The 27,322-nt window shown below is 44.4% G+C and overlaps 1 protein-coding gene and 1 pseudogene across 7 annotated transcripts in view; one reads left to right on the top strand and one right to left on the bottom strand.

The window, feature by feature from the left end:
- Positions 1 to 6,166: 6,166 nt before the first annotated feature.
- On the bottom strand, positions 6,167 to 20,222 carry LOC132591938 (uncharacterized; annotated as a pseudogene). The gene is made up of 4 exons (XR_015947571.1): positions 19,916 to 20,222; positions 19,133 to 19,242; positions 9,403 to 9,473; positions 6,167 to 6,303 (listed from the first exon to the last, which is right to left on the bottom strand). The product of XR_015947571.1 is annotated as an uncharacterized LOC132591938 (transcript).
- A 1,005-nt stretch (positions 20,223 to 21,227) lies between these two features.
- MEIS2 (Meis homeobox 2) overlaps positions 21,228 to 27,322 on the top strand; it is a 227,198-nt gene continuing 221,103 nt past the window's right edge. For 2 of the 6 annotated variants that reach the window (XM_035110568.3, XM_035110536.3), the window contains exons 1-5: positions 21,228 to 22,193; positions 23,388 to 23,620; positions 25,032 to 25,173; positions 25,854 to 25,904; positions 26,756 to 26,806. In XM_035110568.3, the coding sequence (XP_034966459.1) occupies positions 22,182 to 22,193; positions 23,388 to 23,620; positions 25,032 to 25,173; positions 25,854 to 25,904; positions 26,756 to 26,806 (489 nt within the window). In that variant the 5' untranslated portion in view covers positions 21,228 to 22,181. Of the gene's footprint in view, positions 22,194 to 22,512; positions 22,692 to 23,387; positions 23,621 to 25,031; positions 25,174 to 25,853; positions 25,905 to 26,755; positions 26,807 to 27,322 lie in introns of those variants that run through there. The other 4 variants (XM_088671242.1, XM_088671258.1, XM_088671246.1 and 1 more) reach the window with 2 other exon arrangements.

Here is a 27,322-nt window from a genome sequence, read left to right on the forward strand (position 1 = left end):
CTGAGTGTGAATCCTTACGTAGTATAAACAGCACACATCATTGTGTGTGGATGATCAGGATGGGCGGGGGGGGGGAGCAAGCTTTGCAGATGTACCAAAAGTATTTAGAAGAAAAACACTAAGGCTGCTGCCCTACATCTGAGAGTAAACTCTATTAAGCTCTATGGGACTTCACTTGAAAGCAGACATGGGTTGCACTGTCAGGGCGTGGAACCCATAAAACAACCCAATGTGGACTGAACGTGCTCAGTGGGCACAGAATGCAAACTAATTTGTTCGAACCAGTTTGAATATTGTATTTTAACATTGTTGAATCCAGCAAAATCTGGGACTTTATGGTGAAGGGTGGGTAAGAAATCTAATACATTGCTGTTCACAGGGGGTGGGTAATGGATTGGCGATGTAATGGAGTATCCTGGGAGAGGGCATAACTTGCCAGCTGCAGGAGAAAGTTGAGGGCTTTTGTTTGTTTGTTTTTAATGACTCCTCTTTCTAAATGTACTTGACCAGCACTTGAGGTTGAAGCCAAAAAGGATGTACTATTTCCTTGGCACCTTCCCTAACAGGCAAGATTGAACAGTGGCACATTTCCTGTGGGTGGTAATGGCAAATCCTAGGGCTATAACTCTGTTGAAGAAATTGCTAAAAGAGGAAAACCCAGTGCATCGTTCTAAATTTATGGTAGTTTTAAAAAAAAAGTGTGATCTGATTCAGCATTAAGGCATGCAGCAAACTTTCTTGGGGCCACTTACGGGTTCTTCCTTCTGTAGCATTTGCTACATGCCACTTTGTAGTTTACAAAAGCTTAACTTCTGCCTTCCTGAGCCTTGTGGGCTTCCTTTGAGGGGTTGGATTTGATTCTTCTAACACAACCCCTCACTCTGTTCAACTGAAATCATAAAAAAATATAATCATGCTGAAAAAAAGAAGAGGCTCAGGCAGAGTCCGAGATGCACGAAATACTAGAACATTCTTCAGTAAAATCCTGTCTTTTTCCTTCCATAATCCACCACTTAGCCTGGCGCTTTGGTTCCACGAGCTACTGCATGACCCCTGATTGCAGGGAGCCATACAATAGTTGGCTTGTTAGGGTGGAAAAGGTGAAATATCCTCTGCTGCCTCTTATTCCTTGGCAGGAAATTGGAATTGCCAGGATTTTTTTTTTAAAAAAAGAATTTATCGCAGGTCAGACTCCTTCGTTTTTAACAGCTGTGGGGAAAGTAGAAGTTCAGTGGACGGAGCTCTTTGAAATGTGGCCATGCAGTGATGTGGAAATGAATTCATCTGCTTAATTTCTATATGTTCCACAGCTGTTAAAAGTAGGTGTCTTGTGGACAGTGGGAGAGTTGGCAACCCCAACTGCTAACACTCAGCACTTGGTCTTTATTGGTAACCTGAGGGTTACCTTCTAATTTATGCAGTGCAAAAGGTTTGTTGGCTATAGTATATATGAACTGCAGGTACCCACAGCCAGCCTTGAATCTCTGTTACATGTACCTGCAGGCTACTAAAAATTGCAAATACTTCTTTGTCGCACACATGCATGTTCTGTGTGCACAGGTAGCACATTTTACGTAGCTGTGTAAAAAAAAAAATCATAGCCCTCGGTTCAGAAAAAAATAAATGGTTGCATTAAATTTCCTTTGAAGTCAATGGGATAAACCAGTGAATTATGACTAACTTGTCTCATTAATTTGTAGGATTTAGCAAACCTCTTTTGGATTATGACAAAATTATGTGATACACCCTCAAGGTGTACTGCAAACTTTGTTAGGGCTACTACCATAGGATCTCTGTTAGTGCATCTTGCTAGAAGCTGCTAAACAATTCATATGCCACAGAAAGTATAACTGTGCCTGTCAGATTCAGGGAGAGTAAAGAGTCTTGACCTTCCAAGTAGGATATGCATTGCCACTGCCTTGTGCTTTAACATCTATGGTTAGAACAAGAAATGAGAATATCCTTCTTTTCCCATTTTGTCCTCTCCAGAATTTCATTCTGCATCAGAAACCTAGCTTATATGGCCATCTTTGTATTGGAAGAAGCTGCTAACTACCAATGAAACCAAAAGGTGCACAGGTCAGGTTTCTTTTAGAAGAAAATGACTTACAACTTGGTGTGCTTTTAAAAAATATATAAAGAAACTGGACTCTAGTTTTAAAAGGCAATGGGCTGGACCCTAAGGCGCCCTTTTATTAATGCCTTTGAGCTAGTGGAGGCTCCCACCAATGGTGTGGTGGGGCAGGGAAACTTCATGTGCTACTTCTGGCATCCCTGACCATTGGCCATGCAGACTGGGGCTGGTGGAATACAGGAAGATCAGGAAGTCTACAGGTTTCCAACCTCTGCACCAAAGTAATTTTCACTCCCTTCTCCCTGCAGCTCCTCATGCTTCCTCCCACAAAGTTCTAGGAGGTCCTCCAACCTCCAAAGTTATGCAGGAGCTCAGGGCTGTAGGAGCTAGTAGAGGAGGAGGGAATTGCCTCTCTTCCATTAGGAAGCACCATTATGTGAGCAGAATTTTTAGAATTTAACCCAATATGTTTTAGAGCTAAGGAACTCCCCATATAAGCTTGGAAATACAAAAAAAATGTATTTGAAAGGTTCAGAAGTTTAGTTATCATGAGTAAGATTTTGGAAGCTCATGGGCCATAATTGATCTCAGATTTAGCATACATAATCCAAGTCTCCATTTGACTGTGACCTTTAAAAATGATTTGCCCATTATTTGTTTTTATTACTTGCTTTCTGAATTTCATGTTTACAATCTACCATAATATATGAAGCTATTTAGTTGGTTTTAATATGATTTGTGCTAAAATGCAGGTGTAATGACATGCAGATCTTTAGAGTTTTTTGTAGTTTAATATAATAAAATAGGGGGGAAATGGCAACAAGATACCTCAGAATGGCTTCAGTGACCAGTTTTTATCACTTTTGTGGGGGGAAGTAGTTTATTCCTCTAAAAGCTGTGATCATGTCTAGATCATGTAATTCCACCTTGTGCTAAAATTAATATACTAAGCAATTAATCTGACATTTCTATAAAATGTTATCAAGTGCCTCAGTGTTGCTGAAAGTCTGGCAACAACGGAAATGACCTATTTTCACTGTTGGCACAATTGTTTTTTCAGAGTTCCACTCTCTAGGAGGAAGAAAATTCTTTGGAGTCACACTGGAATGCCATAGCAATGGGGTGTACTATATCTTTTAAAAAACCCACACAACTAAAAAAAACTTAATAGACTGGGGAAATACTCTTATTTCTTTCACGTTTTTGCAAGCTTTTATAAAGTTGCCTAGTTAAAAGAAGCAATAACATTCTTGTTCACAAGACCAACTGTGACCAGAGGCGCCAATCTTCTGCTCCCCTTTCAGTCTCACTTCCCAACCCAGTGAAATGGTTTAATCTGGAGAATTACAGCAAGATGTGAGGAAAAAGTGAGTCTGGCAATACTTCCCTTGAGGGATTATAATGGAAATAAGAATACAGTGGTTACTTTAGTGTGCCAAATGGTGTGTACGTGTGTACTAACAGTGACCTTGATCTTACTGGTCTCTTTAAAGTGCAGAAGTAGATATGGTGACTTGTGTCACTGCTGTGGAAAGGAGACTGACCTTTGGAAAATGACAGAGCAGGCTTTGGTCTATTTTCAAGGTAAGCCTTTTCACTTTTCCCATTATAAGAACCTCTGCTACACACCTGATTAAAAAAGGGGTACACAGTCAATACCTTTTTCCTTCTGCGCCGCAGCAGCCCAGTGGACTTTTGCCTTATATGTGCAGAATTTGGTTACAGGAGTTGGCGGCATGATTTCATCGGCATGATGTAATTATTGTCAACTATATTCTTTCACACCACTTTCCCCCTTCCCAGACTTCACGCTGGAAATAGCTATTCTGTGAATGATAAACCTGACTTGGAGAACAAACCCCTTGCACCACCTTGTCAGGTTAGAGCTAGATATATAAATCCATTCAAGCATGTGCCCAAGATATTAAATAATGTTTCATCAACCATTTGTTGTGAAAATCAATTCCTTCCCTGAAGATGTGAGTAAAATATCTCGCGCTTATTTTTCTCTTTTTTAAAAAGCAGCCTTTTGTTTGGTCATAGTCCAGAATCGACAAACAGTTGTTTTCCTTTAAAAAAAAATCTGTTTGGAATTTTAACATGGAGCACAGAAGTATATTTTGGTGTTATGGAAGCACAGGAGACATTTCAGCTTCTGACAGGCCCATCTTGGGGATTGGTGAAGAGGACACAAGGTTATCCTTTTCCAAAGTTATTTGACATCCGGGTTTACCCTTCTGCAATGTTTTGACATGGGTTAATTGTCAACCTCATCCATGTAGGTGGATACTATTAAGCACAGTGTTACATGAAGTCACATGATTCTCTTGTTTAAAGAACCACAAGTACCACTTACAATTTACTTTGGTTTTGGTGTCAATGTTTAGGATTATTTTATTTGACTTAGTAGAAAGACTTTATTACTCCAACAAAACAAAACAAAAAAGCCAAACAAAAGAACAAAAAAACAATCCTGGACACCAAGCAACTGAGAAAAAGAAAGGCATCACATTACAATTTCTCATTTTTAGTAATATTAATAATATTAAAATCTAAAAATGTAAGCCTGCTGTTGTACATTAAAAAGGTAAAGGGACCCCTGACCATTAGGTCCAGTCGTGACCGACTCTGGGGTTGCGCGCTCATCTCGCATTATTGGCCGAGGGAGCCGGCGTACAGCTTCCAGGTCATGTGGCCAGCATGACAAAGCCACTTCTGGCAAACCAGAGCAGCACATGGAAACGCCGTTTACCTTCCCGCTGTAGCGGTGCCTATTTATCTACTTGCATTTTGACGTGCTTTCGAACTGCTAGGTTGGCAGGAGCTGGGACCAAGCAACGGGAGCTCACCCCGTCACAGGGATTCGAACCGCCGACCTTCTGATCAGCAAGCCCTAGGCTCAGTGGTTTAACCACAGCGCCACCTGGGTCACGCTGTTGTACATTAGAGTCCTGTTTTAAGCAGTATTCTCTTCTAATTCTGTGGGCTCATTGGTATTTTAAACTACGGTATTTGAAATGTCCAGTACGATTCACAAAATAATACGCAAGTGTCAATACTTTATTCCTCCTGAAAAGCAAGCCAATATGAAATAGTTTTGATTTAAATGGGAGACTTGGCTGCCTTTCAAGGTATCTTCCTGTACTCAAGCAGCCTGCACCAAATACTGGACTGTCATACTCTAGAAAATATTGCATAGATCATCTTCAAGAGACATACTTTCATGACAGTCCCTTGATTAGCATGCGGACCACGTAACTGAAGTTATCTTAAAAGAATTGCATATTTTTATTTTTGCATTTTACTGTACGGTTGTGGAACTCAATGCAGTCCACTATGGGTGCAGCAGTCACAAAAAGAGAGGTCCCTGCAGAGGATAATAAAGCCCCATTTTCCTCCCTTGGTAGAGCAAAGGGTTGAATGTAGACATAGGAAATAAATACAGACACCCCCCCCCCAATTCCCTGTAATGTCTGTGAATGTGTGGAAGATGAGAGGGTGAATCTTCCTATGCAGTGGACTGGATTAAATTGGTTTGTAGTGGTGGGGAAGTATTAGTATTACAAGCAAAGGCAATACAAGATTTGGGTAGTCAACTTTAAAGTTTTTACTGAAATTAAAATTTTAAAAAAAACCTAATCAGATGGCAGGTTTCCAACAGCAGACTGAAGTGGAAAGAATACAAAAGATATTGATGCTGCTTTATTTACCACATATACAATATTTTATTTTTCTCTTGTGACACAGAAATTGTAACCACAATTTACAAGTGTATGCCCACTCAAATTGCTATTGATTTTGGTGATGTGTTCCCCTGATATTATCTCGCATTAACCTCATTCATAAAACTGTTTTGAATTATTTCAATCTGTCAATTATTTTGACTGCTAAATATTCAACTCAAATTTGCACTTACCTTTTTTGCACTTGTTCTTATTGGCAGAAAGTCTCTATATTTGACTCTGTTTGCAGATTAAACCACAAATGTACATAGTAAACTAACCCCAACGGCTCCATTTGCTCTCTTTTTTCAGCCAATAGATGCATCAGGATTCTGCTTGCTAGATTACATATATTTTTGATCCTAAACACATTTGCATTCACATGTGGATTCCAGCAGAACTTATTTCACCTAAGTGTTGTTAAGATTTCTACCCTGATGAGAATCCTTTCCAAAATTTACCATGAATAGGTTGACCCGCATAATACAAAACGATGATGCTGATAATCTGTAATTGAAGAGACAGTTAATTTATACCTCCTGCTGTTTCAAAACAGTCCAGTGGGACACAGAATGTCAAAGTCTACTTTAACTGTGAGCTTGGGGAACTGTCGTGGTTTAGATTAGATGTTTTGTGACCCAAACACATTGATTTCTGTGCTGTCTTACCAAACTAGTACAGTATGGTACTTTTTTACTACATTTTTATCCTGCTTTTCAGACAATTGTTGTCTCTCAAAGCTGCTCACATCAATAAAAACAAAAGAAGGAGAGAGGGGGTATGAGGCCCTGCCATTAGCCTTATAGACGGAACAAGACAAGATACACAAGTGGGGGGGGGGGGGAGATAGAGAATGCAGATCTGTTCTCCAAAACAATGTGGTGAGCCTTATGTCCAGTTCAAACCAGGTTGATCTTCCTTGCTGGTGTTTTTGACTATTGTTCCTTCAGTTAATGGATGGGACCAGAGTGTCCTTTCCCTTTGCTTCTATTCTAGAGCATCCTTTCAGGCAAGGAGAGGGCAAGTGAGACTCCTGAAGCTACAGTACTTTTCCTTTGGCAGATGGATGGAGGCAATGTGGTCCCTCCCTTTGCTGTGATGTTTTTCCTGGGAGACTGAGGAACCAGCTTCCCAGTGGCCCTTGGTCCCCTGGCCAATGGCAGAGTGTGCTCACATCTTTCAATTCTGCCGTGTATGTGTGTGTGTATCCTTCTTCAAGTACAAAAGAATCTGAAAGCTGGCTGAGCTAGAACCTTTTCTTTATCATGTGATAGCTGTCCACCCTAACACTTAGCTTTTGAAACAGATATACCATGGGGAAGCATGGAAAAAAAATAACTCCACCCCGTCTCCAGTCTGACATGCAACCGTTTCTTTACTGTGTCAAGATTCTGCTGCAAGGGTAGATACACCATGCCTCAGGCTCTGTTCATGGCTTACATCATTAAACTAAATCACTTTTTGGCCTGATTATCCTATTATTTCTGCCATCTTGTATATATCTTTATTATCATTCCTATATGTATAACCTATGATGGCCAAGGGGGGTGGGGACTACAATATGTTTCAAAAAGGAGAAACTATTTGATTTCAGCATCTACCTACCATCACAAAATGCATGTTTTAAGGAGGGGTTTATTTCCCAACAAGTGCAAAAAATGCAAAAAAAAATAGGAAGGGGTGGTGGTAAAAAAAATATTATTCTATACATTCCCAAGTATTGATTGGGAATTTTGATTTGGCAAAGTTATCTGAGTTTCCCCGATGTGGGTATATCACGTACTCTATGCTCAAAGCTTGATCGTATGTGGTAGATCCCATGTCATTATGAACAGTTTGCAACCCATCCAATATCAGGAGAGGATTGATTTGTTTCCGTTTACCTAGTGCAGCAAGGCTGTGTGTGTGTGTGTGTGTGTGTGTGTGTGTGTGTGTGTGTGTGTGTGAAAAAGAGAGAGAACGTATCAGAATAATCTGTCTCTTAGCAAACATGGAAAGAACATAAATGATAACACAGAATATACAATAAATAAAGAGCTAAATAATCATAATTAACACTCTACATGAAATTCTACATGAATATTTTAACGGAGCTTGTAGGTCAAGACAGTGGCCAAAACAATTAGGATGTACAATACCTCAGTTACCAGAATTTGCTGTGGTATCCATACACTATTTTAATGATAACTATAACTAATCCATTGTGGGTATGATACAGCTGAAGACGAACATTCTAAAGTTCCATTAATTTTGGTTAGTTAAACATGTGTTTTCAGTGGAAGAGATGGAGTCAAAAATGCTTAATTTGACTGAGATTTATGAACCAAAAGGCTACTTTCAGAAAGGCTAATCAATAAATTCCCAGATGTTCAGGAGCAGCAACTCATAGGAAGGTCTCCTTGGTGATGGCCCCAAGAATATGGAACACCTTCTCAACAGGGTTGCATCTGGCACCATATCTTTACAGCTTTTGTGGTTGTTGCTGAAGACACACCTCTTGAATTTGACCTTTGAAAAATCAAGAATTGTTTTTGGTGTCCTCTCTGCAATGTATTGCAAAGATTATTTATTTTGTTGTGAGGTGGGGTTTTTTTTTAAAAAAAACTGTTTTAATTGTGCTTTTATCTGCCCTGGGAAGCTAAATGTAATTCTGAACAATTTTTTAAGGAATAAGTCCCATTGAACTCTGTGGGGCTTCTTAGTAGACATGTATAGGGTGGCACCTAAAAGCCCATTTAGGTGTGGGCTTAAATCTCCCTTTGGAATTAATGGGATTAAAAAATACTGAATATTAAGTATTTCTATAAATATAGATCTATTTGTGTGTGGTTCAGCAAACTTTACACTTTAGCCAAGATCATGCTGCTCAACAGCTAAGCTGCTGTGAATCAAAAGGTTAGATTTAAGTGTCCTCAGTCACCCAAGGAACAGTATTATCCAGTATGACACAAGGCTAGTTATGTTGTCTTATGATTTCCATTTAGCCTCGAGGTGAAAATATAGGACAAACACTCTTGATGTTTTTGTTCCCACACTGCTTATGCCCACGTATACTTCTCTAGGCACTTCGATCAGAGCAATGATAAACAATAAAACTAGCATGGTGATTATTGCAAATGCATTGATAGATACCATAAGAAGTTTGCATATGTCATTTTATATCAAATGTGGTACCATTATTTCATACATAATGATGACTGAGCTTATTACCATTTATATAGCACTTAGCCATGCAAAGTGTGTAACAGTTTTCGGCTGCAGACTTCATATGCTAACATCAGTGGGAGTTTTTTTGTTTGTTTGTTTTTGTTTTTGCAGAGTTCAGTGTAAGATTTCACCCAACATTTTGTTTGCCCTATTTATTTTGTTTGCCCTATTTTGTCTGGCACTATTTAAAAAGAAATAACCGTGTTCCAGTAGACTCAAGTGGTAAGGTCTTTCCTGAACTGTTTCACTTTATCTTATGGGTGTGTGGAAGGTGGGTTGCATGTATGAATCCTAGCTAGTCTTCTCCTGACTAAAACTTGACTAAGGCTGCAATCGTACACACACTGACCTAAGAATAACCCCCATTTAAAATTGTGTACATACAGTAAGAGGACTTACCAGGTATTGAATGCCAGTATAAGCACCTGGCATCTTCAGTATCCAATATGAGTAGCATCGTTCTCTGTGGGCTAGTAGATAGATAAACAGTTAGACTTGACACCACATCCTAGCCTATGCCAAGGATTCACTGGGAGTTCTCAGACAAGTCAGAGTCTCCCTTTCTGTAAAGCAAGAATTTTTGCAGTCTTCTTGACAGGATTTTGTAAGGAACCACATTGTAGAAATGTGTGGTATTAATTATCTAAACCTACCTTAACAGCAGCTTGTTGTTCTCCAGGTTTTGTTATGTATCTTCTGTGCAGTCCCACTCAATATTGGATATAATATTGGAAGCAAGTTTCCCATTAAATATGTCCCTGGCATTTAGGCGAAAGAGTAAATATAGAAGTAAATGTTGAGTGTGAAGAAAAGTTGAGTGTCATATAATCTCTTCTCTCAGGCCACGGGTCTAAGGCACTTAGGAACGTCCCAAGCAACATGCTAGCTCTGCTCAGTAGACATCTGGCCAGGTGTTCTACTGGTGTCTCTTAGAAGGGCGCCGTCTTGCTTCTTCAGTGGCTCTGATAATACATGTGATACACACAAGGCTGCTGTAGTACTGCTGAAATGTCCCTGAAGTCAATGTGATTGAAACAGGCTTACAGCCTGCAGGATTGCATCTGAAGAGATTACACCTTGATTTTATTCACATTACATGGAAGTAATTCTCACTTAAATTAATAGGAAAGCATTTCCAGGAAGCTCTCAGGACGGCTGGGCTAGGCTGCTTTCCAAGCCCACATATGTGGATGCAAGCCCCACTGAAATCAGTGCAGCAGACTTCGGAGAAAATATGTTTGGGGGCAGACACCCACCCACACAGAGAGAGAGAGAGAGAGAGAGAGAGAGAGAGAGAGAGAGAGAGAGAGAGAGAGAGAGAGAGAGAGAGAGAGAGATGTCTACACTCCCCATTTCCCAGAGAGCTGGTTATGATGTGGCACTGTAACATTATTTGAACACCTTAGAAAATGGCTTACATTTGACTTAGCTTCTTGATCCCAGATTTCTATAGAGGAATCTGAAACGATTTTTTTCCCTAAGCCCATCAAAAGTTGTTGCGCTCTCCCTCCTGCCTTAGCATCCCTGATCTGCTCTTCTCTAATACAGTATGTGGAGGGGAAAGGTCGAAACTTTGATGGAAGAATCACACTACCGGGCTGGGCTGTTGTGGGGGAGGGTAGTGGGGAGGACCACTGAACAACTTAACTGCGGAGGACAACGAAGCATATGTTTATAGGTAGTGAAGAAAGAAGAATTCCCGAATCTGTATTAATTATCCTACAGAGGTAACAGGGTTGCCATGATTCTCAGTTCTGACTAACACCAGCAGATAGCAGCAAATGTGAGAGCTCCCAGACATTCTTTAGAGCTACTGCTGGCTTGTTTTGTTTGCAAAAAGAGTGAATGTGGTTGGGAGGGATGGGGGGGGCTCGCTTCCTACCCACCCGCTTCGCTTCTTTCTGCTCTCTAGCGTTAAATAGGGTCGTGTCGTGTTTCTCCCGTTCCTCCTTAACTGGAGTGGTGGAGGAAACTTTTAACAGGACGGGCAAAAACTACCTCGTGAGAGAGAGGAGACCTGGTAAAAGGGAAAGGTTCACGGCAGGGTTTCCCCGCCTCCCCCGCGCGCGTGTTTATCTGAGGACACAGTCCTGCCATCCGGAGTCATTAGGAAGGTGGGGCGACGAGGCAGTAAAGCACCTTTGCCTTGCCGGAGGGGAGGAGGGACTTTGTACTTTAATCGCTGAGCAAATAAAGAAGGGAAAGGGCAGAGAGAGACTTGCCCAAGTGAGCGGATGGTCTCGTTGCGCCTGTTCCTAGAAAGTAGGAAAGGAAGGTTGGAAGAGTGTGAAATTGCTTGATTTTTAAAGCTCGATAGAGATCTGGCCCAAAATCTCTTCTATTCAGTGTAACCTGTGAGGACCAAAAAAAAAATGTTTCTTCTCACGGGCTTTGTTTACTGAAAGAGAGGAAACAGACCGTGTGTGTGTGTGTGTGTGTGTGTGTGTGTGTGTGTTGGTGGGTGGTTTTTTGTGTTTTTTAAATAAAAAAAACCCAATAGCGCAGTGCATCCTACTCCTGGACAATATTGTGCCGAGGTACGAAACACGTGAGTTAAGGCGCTAGTCCTCGAGGTCCAGCCTCCTGCACGAGGCACAATTCGCCTCTGTTGTTCCGAGAAGGCAAGCTTTGCTTTCCTGAAACGAGGTGCCCGTCCATGGAGTTTGTCAGGGATCATAAAGTGTGCATCGATTATTCAAAGAGCCATCGATTATCCCAGAATGCTTACTGCAGCAATGGGAAAGGTTAAAAAGGAAACTGACCTCCTGGCTACGTGACACAAAGTCATTAGGTAAATGAGGTATTCATACAGGTTAGAATCAAGGTCAGGCGGATTTTATTGGGGGAGATTAAACGCAGCCTTGAGCTTCGGAGTGCGGGGAGGAAGGGGAGGTCAGTAAATCTTATCCTAAATCCCAACAAAAACAAACAAGCCTGCCCCCACTTCCAGGTTTCATTTGGAAGGAGTTGGAATTTGCTTGCTTTTGTTGTGCCTCCCAAATACACACAAAAGTTATATCTGCCGGTGTTGAGCAGCCTTCAGCGAGGGACTTCGGTGAACTGATGCGCCCCTCCGGATTTGCTCCTTTGAGGCGGGGGCTTCTGGTCACCCCCTCTTCTCCCCCATTCCATTATCATGTCGGGTTTAAAAAAAAATAAAGATGAGGGCGATGATGTCGAGGAACACCCCGGCGCGCCCCCTGCCTCGCTCTCTCCTTCCTTCCCATCGATAGGAATCCGTCAGATTAAGGAGAAAGGAGTGAGGAGAGAGATATGTATTTATGCACATATTTATCCCCTCTAATTAGAGAAATTAATCCTCTTATGGCTAAAAGGTAAAGTCGGAGGCATCCCTTTGATGTTTAATAGCGTCATTTGTGGCCAACATTCCAGCTGATTAAGGCGTAATTGTTGTTAAATGCTTTCCGAGCGCGCGAGGGAAGGAGGCGCCGGGCTCGGAAAGGAACGAAATTCGGGCGCCGAGGGGACGAGGCTCGACGGATAGGCGCTCCGGACCCTCACCTTTCTCCAGCCCCTTAACAGTGGCCTTTGGGCTTATTGCTACATGCTAAGGCAGTGGGGCTCCTCGGCCATCCTGTCCTTTTTTCGTGGGGAAGTTTGCATCAACCCACACCGCCTGCTGGGTGCGTCCCGTCGCACTTTTTTTACACAGACCGAGGAATCTTCTTGCCTCCAGCAGGGGAGACACGCCAGCCGCTAGCAGCAGCAAGACGCCCCTCGGCGCATAGGGCATCTTGGTCGCGCGTGCGGTGGGTTCCTGGAAGCCACCACGCATCGCGGAAGCCTTCTCTTGGAGGGGGGGTCACAAGCCCAAGTCAACAAGGTCCCCCATGGGGCCAGAGCCTCCGCGCCTCCAATCCACTCGCCTTACTTCTCAATTTACAGGCGGGAGAGAGTCGGAGGTCCCTTTCCAATACTTATCCCAGGCTAGTTGGGATGGAGAGGAATCTTAGACTAATGATAATAATAAATAATAATAATAATAATAATAATAATAATAATAATAATAATAATAATGTCCTCGCCTGTGCAAGCATCCAGCCAGGTGAGTCTGGAGGAAACTGCGAGGCAGTTAAAGGATGGGGATGGGGGTGAGTCCAGGTGTTTGTTTGTTTGTTTTTACACATTTTCGCCTGGCGAAGCGGCTCTGCAAGAAAATGCGAGAGAGAAGTTAAGCAAGAATTTGTGGCTACTGTTCTTTTCAAACTTTGTGAGCGGGATCTTTTACGCGTCCTAGAAATCCAGGGGTTTCCTAAGGATGGCCCCGATTTGTCTCTGGCCCTCCAAAATCCAACAGTGCAGGTTTACTCGCCTTGCTCCTGTCCTGCTCGTTTGAAAGGAGAGGACTGAGGCGCTCATTTGACCATCGCGAGGGGCATTTAAATCCATAAACACACAGATCAAAAGGCAGCTCGTTATTCTTTTTATGCCCTTGCGGCTATCTGTGCGCCTTTCTCGCGTCCAGGCTTCTTACAGGTGCGCCTGTTTGGACCGATCCGCCTGACTTATTCGCCCCAATCTCTTATTCCTCCGAAACAAGCCTGTTATTTCAAAATCGGTTCGGATGTTTATCCGGAATCGAAATTCGGCAGAGACCGAATAAGTGACTAGGAGCGTGGCTCGAAGTGCAGACTCAATTAAGCGCAGCCACTTCGAATTAAGGCGGGTTCCGCTTGCTGACTTCGGCGGGGTCTGACGGAACGATCCTAAACCTGTTTACTGAGGAGTAAATCCGGCTATCTTCCGCTGAGCTTGCTCCTTAGGGGAGCAAGAGTGCCAAAGGACGGCAGCCTAAGTAGGCAAGGAAGCGAGAAGTGGCAAGGATCATCCCAGTTGAAATGTGGGGTGAATCGGGATGGGCTTTATTTAATCAGGTCGGAAAGGCAAGGGCGACACGGCGGATCCCTTTTGCAAGTTAGGCGAGGCGACCCAGGAAGGGAAAGAGGCGGAGGGGGGGGGGGCTTGATGTAATTGTGCGGGATCTCTACTTCTGCTTCAGCAAAGGAGCCCTGAATCCTTTGATTAAACTGACAGTCGTCGCCCCCCCCCCCCGCCTGCTTTCTTTCTAGAGATGGGGAAAGGCGTGTGGGAGTTGGTTTGGGGTGGGGGTGGGAAGAGGAAAACTGGAGGGGGATTTTATGCAAATGAGCAGCTCCGAAATGTATTACAAATCCACTGTAATAAACCTGACAGTTTTGACAGTATTGACAACATAAATATATGTTGGAACGCTGCACTTTCAGACACTTAAACCGATGAAGCAATAAAAAGATTCGACTACAATATTTCAAATAATCGACATTGATGTTTTGATACATCATTTTTATACCTCCGATCGATACCCCCCACCCCCACCCCCAACCGCTCTGTGACCGGTCAATTTTAAGTAAAAACCCACCGCAATTATTTACGCTATTGCCAATGACCACCTAATAACTGTTTTCAATTAATTACAGCGGAGCTCAGCACAGGGAGAGCTCACTGGCTATATGCAGTGTGTGCCACAAGGCCTCTCTTCTCATACAGAGAGAAAATCACCAATATTGTATTCTCTTTGTAAGGGGCAGCGACGGTGTGTTTTTTTTTTAAAGGTGCATCAAGGCTGCCCGATTTCTGGGGAGAAAATCGAAAGAGTTTTAGACGCTGCCCAATACAGAAAGCCTTGCTCCAGAAATCGCGCCGTGTCCTTTTGACAGCTCGGTGTTGCCCAGGAAAAGACACCCAATATATCCCCGTCTTGACTTTTCTTTCTCAAAGTTGAAATGGGTGGCTCCTTCCAGGCAGCCCCAGAAATGGAGCCAGGAGTGCCAGAGAGAGTTTGCATGGTCTGGGTGTGTCCAAATTGGAAGGGACTGTCCGGAATTTAAGCACAGCAGAATCCACAACTCGGCCAGGAGCCGGTTTGCACCACTTAAGGGCTTTGGGACAAAAGGATCTGAACGCCTGAGCATCTCGGTTTTTAGCTCGGGTGGCGGGCAAGAGAAAAGGATGACCGTTGGGGTCAATGCGGTCTAGAATCCGCTTAAAAACAGGCCAGGTTTTCCATTCCATTTTGTTTGTTTGTTGGTAGAATTAAATTGGGAAAGTGGGAAGATCAAACGCCATCCCTAACCTAGTGAAGTACCAGGTGCGTCCTCCTGAATTCCCTGCGTGGGTATTTTCTGCCCGACAGGCAAGGAGGCGGCTTTATTCTGCAACAGAAGAGTTCCCCGTCTCTGCCCTTTCCTTGCTCGCTACCTACAAAACAAAGGGCCGGCTTCCTATTTGCATTCCTGTTTAGGATGCTCGTGCGTAAAGACGAGGCTATGGTGAAGGTGGGGTGGGGTGTGTTGGGGCGCGCGCTGCAAAAGACCTGGCAAGAATCGGCCCCATTGAAACAGGCAGATTTCGAGAGAGCCAACGTGCTTAGGGATCGGTGCTTGACCGCAGGGGCTTCCTACCTCGAAAAAAATTCGACGGCGAGTTTGGGATTATTAAGAGGGAAAGGCAGAGCGCGCGCGCGCAAAGAACCTGAAAGGAACGAGCGAAAGTGCCTTCTTGATCTCCGAACTTTCTGCGGTTAGGGAACTCCTGCTTCGGGGCCAAAGATAGCATCCCTTTCCGAAGAAGGGCATTCAGTTCTGCGGCCAGATCTCTTTTAACTATACAGTACAAAGAAGTGCGGGCGAAAGCGATCTTCAGGGGCTGGTTGGAAGCGGCAGATTCAGGGAGTGTTGGAGTCCCGCCAGATAGCGCTAGAGGGCTGTTTATTGCCTCGCTTCTTCAGTTCAGCGGGATCTTTACAGAATAAACAGGAGAGATAAAGAAATAAAGCAGGGGGGGAGACCCACTCCACAAGTGCCATTTTAATTCCTAGAGGTGTTTGGAGAGCATAATAGAGGCTTGCAAGTGAATAAAGAAACTGGAGTTCATGTTGATTTTGAGCAGAAAAAGGGAGGGAGGGAAGGAGGGTGCGGAAAGTTTAACAGGTAATTTACATGAATAATCCTCCTAATTCAACTTTCAAAATTACAAGCATATAGCGATAGAGGTCAAGAAAAGTTCACCCTGATGGGCTAGCATTTACTGGGGGGGGGTGGTAGAGAGGCTTTTTGAAAAGTATTAACAGGTTGCTGAGAGGGAAAAGAAAACCAAAGAAGGGATAGCACGAAACGGCCTTTCGAAATCGGGGAGTGAATAAAGAACTGGGCGAACAAGAATCAAGACCAGAATCAAGGAACACCTCCATCCGTCCCGGGGAATATTTCGCCCTGTGTTTATATGGTGGCGCATTCGCCTAGACTGAATAGTTCTGATTGTGCCTGTGTGTGTAATAAGTATGAAGAAAGATCGCTACTGGTCAAAATACTTTACAGAAATCTGAGCGAAATGACCATGCCCAGTTTAGCTAAAACGCACGAATTCCCACCAAATACAAAGCATTTAAACCTGCGGAGGTTTCTCAATGGTTTTCTGCAGCCACGCACTTTGGATTAACTGGTGGGTTGGAGTAAAACAGCAGGGTTGTTGTTTTTTTAAGGATTTGGAGAGTTAAAAATAAATCTCGCCTGTTGTTTTTTTTTTAAGTCGTGCCAGCTTTCTGAATAGTAATGATTGTGGTGAGGATACTTTCAGTATAAAGAGAAAATGGAAGTGAGGCTGAACTGTTTTGAAGAGTTCTCCACCTCCCTGCTTTCATCAGTAAATCTGATCCATTCTTTGTCATTGGTTCTCGGAGCAGAATTCAGATCAAAATATTTAAGAATCATCCAGAATTTTCCTATATTAAAAATGGAGTTATTCTCCCCCCCCCCATTCAATTTGCATAACAAAATCAAAAATACTTCATTTCAGCAAACAAACACTGAATAAAGTTGCAAACAAGATTATGGCTGAAGTTATTTGTCCCTGCAGCGAGGCGCCGGTCCTTCTAACAGATGTAGAAAAGCTAAGAGGATTTGAACCACGCGAATTTAATAAAACCAGATTAGCTACATGCAATTTCCACACTGTTAGAGACCCCCAAGTTAATGGCACCAGAGAGTATCTATTAGAATATATAAATAGCAGGGGGGGAAGGATTTTTGGACGGTGGTCAATAGCAACGTTCTGCATCGGTATCTCACCCAGCCGCCATAAAAAACCCTTATTCTCTGTATAGCTCAGAGTGTAAATCTGAAATAATTTTGTACACACACACATTCTCTCTCTCACACACATAGACTAAGATATTACCTGTTGTGCAATTCCGCTCTGTCAAAAAGAGAGGAGTAATTTTTTTTAAAAAAAAGAATATAAAAAAGACACTAAAATTGTAAAGATGCCACCCTTCCAAAAGCCTGGTTGCTGAAAACAGATTCTTGAAGTTTTAGAGGATTTTCTTTCCCGTTCCGAGAGACAAAGGAAGCGGTTTGGAAGTTTGGAGTGAATAGGGGTTCAGCATCCATATTTGTTCTGGCGCACTTGTAAAATGCGATTTGGAGAGGATCTTTAGCCTACTGATTGTCTCTGTATTGTTTTTCTTGAAACGGATCTTTTGCCCTTAATGAATCCCCACACAGCTGGACAGCTCCTTCGCGGACACTGAGAACCCTAACCCCCAACTGACCCCAATTTGACACCACAAGATGAAATTTTACCGCCTGTTAAAACCATTTCCAGCCTGGGCCAAAAGAGGGGAGGGAAGGAAGGGGGAAGCGGATTCTTGACGGAGGTGCATTTCCACGCCGGACACCCAATTTCTTTTTGGGACTTTGGGCCGGTTCTAGAAAAGAGGAAATACCCACTTGCAACTTGCAAGAGGACAAGGCTCTGAGGGGACAAGCTAGCTTGGTAATAACACTGAAGTCCACTGTGGCTGCGGTTCTAAGCACACTTATATGAGAGTCAATCTCACTGACACCAGAGGGCCTTCCTTCTGAGTAAATATGTTGAGGACTGTACAATGAATTAATTTATTATTATTATTATTATTATTATTATTATTATTATTATTATTATTATTATTATTATATCAGTCCAGGAAAACCTGTCCAAATGTAACCCCTGTCTCACATATCTCACTTGCGTCCAAATTCCGATGGCTCCTATACCTTGCTTTTTAAAAGATAATCAACTTCAGGCTCTAAATCAAGAATAGGGCTACTCTCAATTAGCTACCCGAGAAATGTGCGTTTTACCGATTTGGAGATGGGGTTAGCTTTTCACCGACCCAAGGAGGGTATGAAACTGGCCACATTGTTGTTATTACTTTGTATTCTCTCAGGTAACTTAAAAACCCTGCCTGCACATCAATAGAAGAAAAAGACAGTCCAAAAGGAGGGACGTGGGGAGAGAAACAGAAATTAAAAATTAGCATTCGAGACTGCAAATGTCCTCGTTAATTTTCCAGATTTTGTTATTGTTGTTATTGGGATATTTAGGTTTTCGGTTGTTTTATTCAGATGCTCGATCTCTTTGGAAAGATATTCAACTCAAAAGTGCCATGCAAATCAGCGTTACAGAAGCCTAGCCGTCAAGTGGTTGGAACAGAAATCAAACGCACCAACTTTCCTTCCAATGAGCCCAAGTATATGAAAGTCTTTCATGCAACTAGATTATTTTTTACAAACTATCCTACACACACACACATTTCCATCTTAAAGATTTCTAAACTAAGGCTTTCTCTATCCCCTGCAAGGTCAATTCTTGCTGCCCTCCCTAGAAAACAAGTTTAAAATGTGTCCTGGAAGGCGGGATTGTGTTGGCTGTGTTACAACAAAGCGATTCCCAAGGAATTTAGGAAAGTGACATTTTCGGAAGAAGGAGGGAAAAAGCCTCCGTAAGCACCATTCATCGAGGAGTAGATCTCTTTTAAAGCAATACGTTGGAAGAGTCCAGCTGCAAAAGTAGGAAAGGATTTGCATAACCTACTGCTCTGTAGGTCTCCGGGCACCCAAAGGATTAACCAAGTATTCATTACCATGAATATCTTGAACTGCGTTACCGATTTATAAGACAGAGTAGAAAATACTGCACCAGGACAAAACCTTCCCTCCGCCACCCCCCGCCCGAAAGACGCCTTTCGCCAAAGGAACCGACTTAAGCGCCGCTTGAAAGAGATCTGCATACGGAGGGCGGTTTTACTCACCTTTCAGTAAAGTCCCGGGCAAGTCAGCCACAGAGGAGAACGCTTGCTCTTCAGGACGGCTTTAATCTTGGAAGAGGTCCTCTAGAGGGGAGAAAGGAAGAGGGGAGGGAAGAAACGGAGGGGGGGGAGAAGGGGGGAAGAAAAGCAGCGTCCTGGATCTGGCTCCGCAGCTTCAGAGGGTGTTGGAAGAAGCAAGTCTGGCTTAAAGTCTCGCCGATCCTTTCCTCGCCTCGCTCGCCTCTGGAGCGGCGCGTTCAGCCTCTCTCGCTTTGCCAGGCTGAGCGCTCTCGGAAAGCGAAGCCATGCCCAGTGGCGTTTGTCAGCCTCTCTCTCCATGCTATCTTTCTTTATATGTGAGGGCTGATTTCCCGCAGACATCATTGTTATGATGGCTCATTTAATCAAACTGTTTAATTGCTCCGGTAATCACTATCATCATCACAGGTACTCAATCATTCATCATTTTGGAGGGCTTTATTGACCTCTGGAGCACATTCCCTTCGCCCATTAAAATCTGGCCAAATTTCTAGAGCCAACCCCACCCCCACTTGGGTGATTTTTCCCTCCCTTTCCTCCCCAACTTTCCTTCACTGTGACCCTGTTACGAAGAACCGAGTCTCCCTCCGACTCTCCCTCTTCCCAGTTTAAGCAGTGGTGTCATTGTTTTGGGGGGAGTTGATCTCCCCCCCTCAATGCTATGTATGTGCGAGGCCACATTCACAAGTAGATACATTGATAAACCCCACTATTAACAGTATTGTCTGGTTTAGATTTTATGTTCAGGGAGCATGAAAGAGAGAGAGAGGAGGGGGGAGTACAAAACTGCAGCAATCAATAGTTTGACCATTGCTCCTCCCCTAAACTTCAAGCATTCCCCATGATTGATGATCTCGGGTAGCTTTGGTAATTGACTGCTCTGAGGTAAGGCATGTTTTAGTTCCAGCAAAGTGATTGGAGGAAGCTGCACAAACACATACACACTAACGTGATAGGTAGCGTGTGTGTGTGTGTGTGTGAGAGAGAGAGAGAGAGAGAGAGAAGGAGCGAGGGAGAAAGGCGAAGAAAGTGTGTTGTGTGTATTTTCAAAAGTTCATTTGATCCTTGGAAACGGAAGAATGGGGCACCATTTCACTCGATTTGCTGAATAACTTCGCTGTAATTAACATAGCCGTAAAAAGACATTACCAGGGCAGTACCTTAAGCACAGGTTCCACAAAACACAGGTAAAATTGTACATGTTCACAATAACAGGACAGATTGGCCCATTTAAATCAACAGCAGCAGCAACAACAACAACACCCATTCAAATCTACACCACTATTTTAAGATAGTGATTTTGCCTTCCAGTCTCCTGGCAGCCTCCGAGCAAAACCTAAAAAGATTTCCCTCTCTCATCCACCCCCCCCCCTTTCCAAAGACATAACACAGCGTTGCTGATGGAAGCGATCACTTAATGAAGAACGATGCCAAATGGGGTTGGTCTATCTTCTGCTCCTGGAAAAGTAATTTCGACAACAACAGCTAAAAGGTAGTGGTTTCACACAGAAAAGGAAACACGCACACAGAGATCTCTTTGAATACAAGATTCTGGCATGGACGGAGGACTTTGTTTAAAGCAGGCTAGTTTCCGCTGGCAGATCAACTTTGCATGCTCCCCCCCCCCCAACCTTTGCAACTGCCTGAGTTCCTTCGGCTTGCATAGTGGCCATTGAATCGCTGCTAGAAGTAACCTCAGAAGAGAGAGAGAGACCGAGAGAGAAAAAACAAAACGCGAAGCGCTGGCTAAAGAGTGCAGTTAGGCAGAAAAGGGTATTGAGTGGTAAAATAATCTAATAATAAAAAGCATGCCAGATCTAGGCTTGTATGGCACTTCCCCCCACCCCATTTCTGGCTTTTTGCAGTTCCCCCACCACGCGCACGCCTTTCTTTCTCTCCCTCTCCCTCTTTTCCTTCTCCTGTGCCTCCTTTATCCCACACTTTCCCTTTCCTATCTGAAAAGGCACGTTGATTTGCTATGGGTATGATTTGCAGGGTGGCTTTCTCTCCCCCCCTCCTCCCCGGGTGGCGTGGAAGCAGCCCTGATTGCATACTCTGCATATCACAGGCTTTAAGCGCTCGCTCGCTCGCTGGTTCTGTGCTCGCTCTCTTCTCCTCTCCTCTCCCTCTCCCCACTCCTCTCTCTCTCCCTTGTCTCTGTTGTAGGACTGGCTATGGCCACCACTACTTCCGGGTTCCGTCATTTCATTCTCCCGCCGATCAGCTCTGCAAAACTGAGCCTCTTCTATAAGCCAGCCAGCAGCCAACCTGCCAACACTTACTGACACTCACTCATCTCAGAGGGAGAGGTGAAGAGGGAGACAAAATACCTACCGGGGGAAAAAAAGGAACGGAGGAAGTCCACGTTTTGCAAACTATTCCATTTTTCTTCGCATCCTACCCCACCCTCCCCCTCCCGGTAGTTAAAAAAAAGGGGGGGGAGAGAGGGAGAAAAGAACCTATAGCTCTCCTACAAGACAAACCCCAAACGCGGAGTTACTGAGAGAAGAACCCGAGGTTAAAAAGATTCCTCTTTTCTTCTTCATCATCATCAGCCATCATTCATTCACTACCTTGACATTCCATGGCTTTGATTGACAGCTGGAGTGGCAAAAAGCCATGAGACACGACAGTTTGGTTACATGTGGGTTGCTGACGGGCCGATCGTAACCTTCAGTTGGGGGGTTGACGATTTTTAATTTTTTTTAATTATTGCTATTTTTTACGCAAAGGAAGAAAAAAAAGAAAGAGACAGAAAGGGGAAACGGAGAAGCAGCGCGCGGGAAAAAAGAAGATCACAAACTCGACGGGGTTCTTTGCCTACTTTTTATTGTTATTGCTGTTGTCTTTTATGATTATTTAAGCGTGCTGGAGAAGTCTATAAGTGGGTCGAAAGGACAAGGGGGGAAAGGGATTCTTCCTCTTCTTCACCACTCAATCACTTTTTGTTGTTGTTGCTGGACTGGGATATTAAATATAGGACACCTCCAGGAGTTTATCGGAGCGCAGACTGATGGCGCAAAGGGTAGGTTTAAATCTCCCAACACTTACCTTACGTGTATAAATCCTCTCTTAAGAGGGCCTGTCGGATTTGCTCGCCTCCGTCGCTGCTGCTCATGGCGGCCACTATTTAAAAAACAACAAAACAAATAGCAGCAAAAATTATTCACCGGTTTTGTGTGTGTGCGCGTGTGCGTGAGTGTGTGTGTCTCTCTCTCTCCCTCTCTCCCTCTGTGTGAATGTGCGTGCGTGCGTGTGTGTGTCTGTCTGCAATTGTTCCACGCTTCTTTCCTCTCTAGCTTTTCCCCCAGCAGCGCGATTTCCCTGCTCCTCTCTAGCTGCTCAGTGGCGCGGGGTTCACAGGGGGGAAGGCTTGCCTGCTGCTGCTGCTGCCTCCGCCGCCGCTGTTGCTGTGGCTGTTGCCGCCGCCGCCGCTGCCTAGGAAATTCAGCTACATTTGCTGCTTGGTTTGTCTCTGGTTTTGACAAGGACAAGGGGGAATTGCTGCTAAATAATGTTTCTGGTAACTTTCAGATTATTTGCTCTCCCCCCCCCACCCCACTCCTCCCTCGCGCTCTTCCTTCCCCTTCCCAGCCCTGCTTCCCACCGCCGCTCCGAAGTATTAATCTGTTTACTTGTGGGTTGTTTTGTTTATTCGTGCTCCGCTCTCTTCTGACTCGGCGAACATTTTTCGCTTCTCCCTCTCCACGATTCCAGTTTCCTCCTTTATTTTGCCTTCGGTAGATTTCTCCTCGCCATCAGCAAAAACACACACTCTGCCTCTCTTTCTCGCACACACACATACTCCCGGTCCCTTCATTCCCTTCCCCCAGCTCTATAAACTGCACTTTTTATTTTGATTTCAGTCTGTACAGCTTTCTCTCTCTCCACCCTCCCCTCTCTGTGTTGTGGCTGGTCCTGGTTTGTAGTTTTGCTCTGTTTTGTCTGAGTCTGGGTGCTTTACTCTCTTCTGACTTTTGTTGTTGTTGTGTTTTTTTATTTTATTTCTCTCTCCCTCTCTTTTGCTCTTTTTTCCTTTCCTCAAACCCTCTTTTCTCCCCCCCCCTTTCTCCCCCTGGTTTTCTCTTTCTTTCTTTCTTTCTTTCTTTCTTTCTTTCTTTCTTTCTTTCTTTCTTTCTTTCTTTCTTTCTTTCTTTCTTTCTTTCTTTCTTTCTTTCTTTCTTTCTTTCTTTCTTCTGGCCCATTTTCTTTTTGACAGTACGATGAGCTGCCTCATTACGGCGGGATGGACGGAGTAGGGGTACCTGCTTCCATGTACGGAGACCCTCACGCCCCCAGGCCGATCCCCCCAGTCCACCACTTGAACCACGGGCCGCCACTCCATGCCAGCCAGCATTATGGAGCCCACGCCCCGCACCCCAATGTCATGCCGGCCAGCATGGGATCGGCTGTCAACGACGCCCTGAAGCGGGACAAGGATGCGATCTACGGGTAGGTACGAGGCAGGGCGAGCCCGGCGCCACGGCCCGGGTCCTTTGCAGCTTCTGTGCGGAGGGGGCGCGCGCGCGGAGGGCTCGGGGATCTTCTTTCAGAGCAGAGACGATCGTAGCAAAGAGTTCCGAGCGGGTAGCCCTGCTGCTTGCATGGGAGAGGGAAATGGCAGGGGAAGGTTTCGAGCAGCGTTTTCAAACAGGCTGCCCTTCCACAGAACTGCAGGGACACAAGCAGCCGTCCCTATGTTGCTGCGCTTCTTTTAAGTGATCAGAGCAATTCAGGTCGGTTTAGTAAGGAATGCCGTGATCCCCTATATGGGAGAGTGCACTACTGTGCAGAAATCCACCGATATTTCGGATGGACCCATAAGGTAAACTGAAACTGCATTCCCTTTTCAGTTAAAGCAGCCTTGAGCAGGCTGCCCTGATCAAGGAGAGTAAGCCTATGTATAGTTCCCCAGGCACATTTTACACAGAAGTAAGTTCCATGGGGGTTGCTTTGTTTATTATTTAGGGGCTGAGCTGGAAATATAGAGCCGACTCAAAAATAAGACGGCGGGGGGTAGTCCTTGAAAACACCCCCAACGCGGACAAAAATAAATTGAGAAAAGAAGTGGGAGTTACTGACATCCACAGGAGAACAACTAAGCATTGTAGTTGGGAGAATGGAAGTAACTCTCATCAGTACAGATCTGTTTGGCTTATTATTACATTGCTCTAAAATAGGATGTAGTGTCATCACCATCCGAGGAGAGATAAAGAATGAAAAACTAGAGAAAAACACATATATTTTTTGCTTATACACAAATGCCATACTTTCGCTTTCCCCTACTTCAATGTCTGCTAGGGCAATTGGGGTGTCTGTGTTAGTATTTAATACATTTCTGTTCAGCTCGTTTATGGCTGGGCAGTTGGTATTTTTATCAGGATGCCCTTCTTCAGCCTGGAGAAACTTTGCTGGCATCCTCTCCCCCCCCCTCTCCCCTTCCTTTCAGCAAATATGCTGCTGTTAGATTTCACCGAGATATTAAGCAGTTTAAACAGTTTGCGTAAGAATAAAGTTTCCCCTTTTAGCTTGGGGGCAGGAGCGCCCACCCCACCCCTCCTTTAGTTATTCTGAAAACCACGAAAACTTGGCAGCTGAGCTACTTACTGCTCGCCTTCCTCGGTGCTTATTGTATCGGCTTATAGGTTTGTGAGGGCCCGGCTTTTCCTTTATGGAAAGGCTGAGGCGTTGTGAGAAAGCGTGGACGTGTTTTGCTTTTTATTTTCGACAGGGAAAAAAAATACTTGTTGATCAGACTTTTTCTCTCTCCCCCACCCTCTCTCTCTCTCCTCCTCCTCCTCTCAACATCTCCTTTAACCCCCACCCCACCCCCTTTTTTCTTTTGTGTGTCACTGCCCGGCAGGCACCCGTTGTTCCCCCTCTTAGCTCTGGTCTTTGAGAAGTGCGAGCTGGCGACCTGTACCCCGCGAGAGCCTGGGGTGGCCGGCGGAGACGTCTGCTCCTCAGACTCCTTCAACGAGGACATCGCCGTCTTCGCCAAACAGGTCGAACGCTTTTTAAACCCGCCTTTTCTCCCCACCCCACCCCACCCCCCAGGCAAAAGCAACACTTCGCACAAAACACCTCTTATCCCCCCCCCAACCCCAACCCCAACCCACCCCGCGCAAAACGCAACACACAACTTTTTCCATGTCTCATTCCAAGTTGTGAGGGGAGAGAAACGAAGCGTGTGAGAGTGCTTACATAACGTGGTTGTGTTTGTGAGGGAAAAAAATTCCTCCCCCAAAACTGGCCCAAATCATATCTTCACCCGCACCCCCCTCTCTTCTCCCCGTCTCCCCTTTCTTTCTCTCTCTCTCTCTCCCCCCCCTCTCTCCCCCCCCTCTCCAGTGGACACTGGGAGACATTCATTGGTCACTCTTAGCTTAACAGGAAAGGGGCATTGTTAAATGCGGATGGGGGGTTAAAATTCTGAGAAGGGTTTTAAGTGATTCTGAAGCCTCTCAGTTAAACAGGGTGGGTGGCATGGGTTTTTTGGGTAGAAACTGCACAGAGTGGCCTTCAGTTTGCAGCACTCTCCTTTAGTTCACATATTTATATCCTTTCCCCCTCCAGTTTGGACTGCTGGTGGTGGTGTTTGGGGGGGTGTTAATAGGGGTGTGTGCGTTAAAGACAGCTGAAATATGCACTGATTTCCCCCCCCCTCCCCTTCTACTTCATGTAGGTTCGGGCGGAAAAGCCACTTTTTTCTTCAAATCCAGAGTTGGACAATTTGGTAAGGTTCACTTCACCCCCCCACCCCATTTTGACTTTTCATGCCCCTTTCTCCAAGAAACCCCAGCTCGCCCTTTTTTAATTATTACCGGTATTTTGTAATATAAAAAAGGTATAATTGCTAAGTAGGCACTGTGTGTGTGTGTGTGTGTGTGTGTGTGTGTGTGTGTGTGAGAGAGAGAGAGAGAGAGAGAGAGAGAGAGAAACAGACAGACAGACAGACAGACAGACAGACAGAGAAAGATGCTTATAGAAAGTGACACTAAGGAACCAGGGAAAGAGCGAACCATCCTTATCCAGGGGCTTCAAAGAGCTCCAGTTCTTAACATGGCAAGAGGACAACAAACACTTGAGTCCCCAATTCATTGCAAAGCTGGGTTTAAGCCCCGGGAAGCAAAAGGGAAGGAAATGGTGGCAACACGATTCTTTTGCTAATGTGGGCAATTTCAATATTAAAAGTGCTAGAAATCCGCTTGCAAAAGAGGTGAAGGCAAACCATTCTTCTGGGGCATTTCACCTTTTCTTCTTTTTAAAAAGCCGGTGGTGTGGTGAGTGGCTGTTTAGCTGCTAGCTGCTTGGTTGCTTTGCGGACTTTCAGAAACCACTGGGGGAAGGACACCTCTGTAAACCACTAATAGCTGCTTCTCTTTAAATGTGTGTGTGTGAGAGAGAGAGAGAGTAAGGGGTGTGCTTTTTTTAAGTGCTTTAGGTTAAAGTTGATCAAAATTGCCCGAGCGTGTCCAATGAGCTAAAATCCTGGATAATGAGGGTGCGCCCTGACCATCAGCGGCTCCCTGCTTGGGTTTTTCCTTCTCCCAAATGACAACTTCTCTGCTCCCAATTTTCTTTCAGATGATCCAAGCAATACAAGTCTTAAGGTTTCACCTTTTGGAATTAGAAAAGGTAAGAGCAAGGGGTGCTACCTCCTTTTTTATTCTCTAACAACCCCCTCCCCCTCCCCCCGCGCATCTTAAAGGTTGTCTTTTGGGAAATGTCAGCTGGACACTGTAACTAGTACTACAAAGCACCTGGTGACGCTCAACAAAACAGGCACCCTCCCCCCCCCTTTTCTGGAACTTCTCTATTATTTCCAGTTCCAATCACCCTTTCAACTAGCCCCTCCTTTCCCAATCGATTGTATCTCCCCTCTCTGTCTTCCAGCCCTCTGCAATTTTCTTCAACCAGGGATAGTATTTTAAAATTAAGTATCTTCTCATTCAGTGCAGACCTGATCCTCCCATTATCTCTTGAGCAAAACATTAAGATTACAAAGAGAGTCACAGTGCCTATGGAAAGGCTAAGGTGCTACAAGGAAATGATTTTGTGATAAAGATCTCTCCTAGTTCCTATAGGAGGTTTCAAAATGTTCACTGCTCTGTCCCAATCCTTTCTATCACTCTTCCCTGCTGAACTGCCTAT

This window comes from Zootoca vivipara, chromosome 1, assembly GCF_965207765.1.
Source record: "Zootoca vivipara chromosome 1, rZooViv2.hap1.1, whole genome shotgun sequence".
Classification (NCBI taxonomy): domain Eukaryota; kingdom Metazoa; phylum Chordata; class Lepidosauria; order Squamata; family Lacertidae; genus Zootoca; species Zootoca vivipara.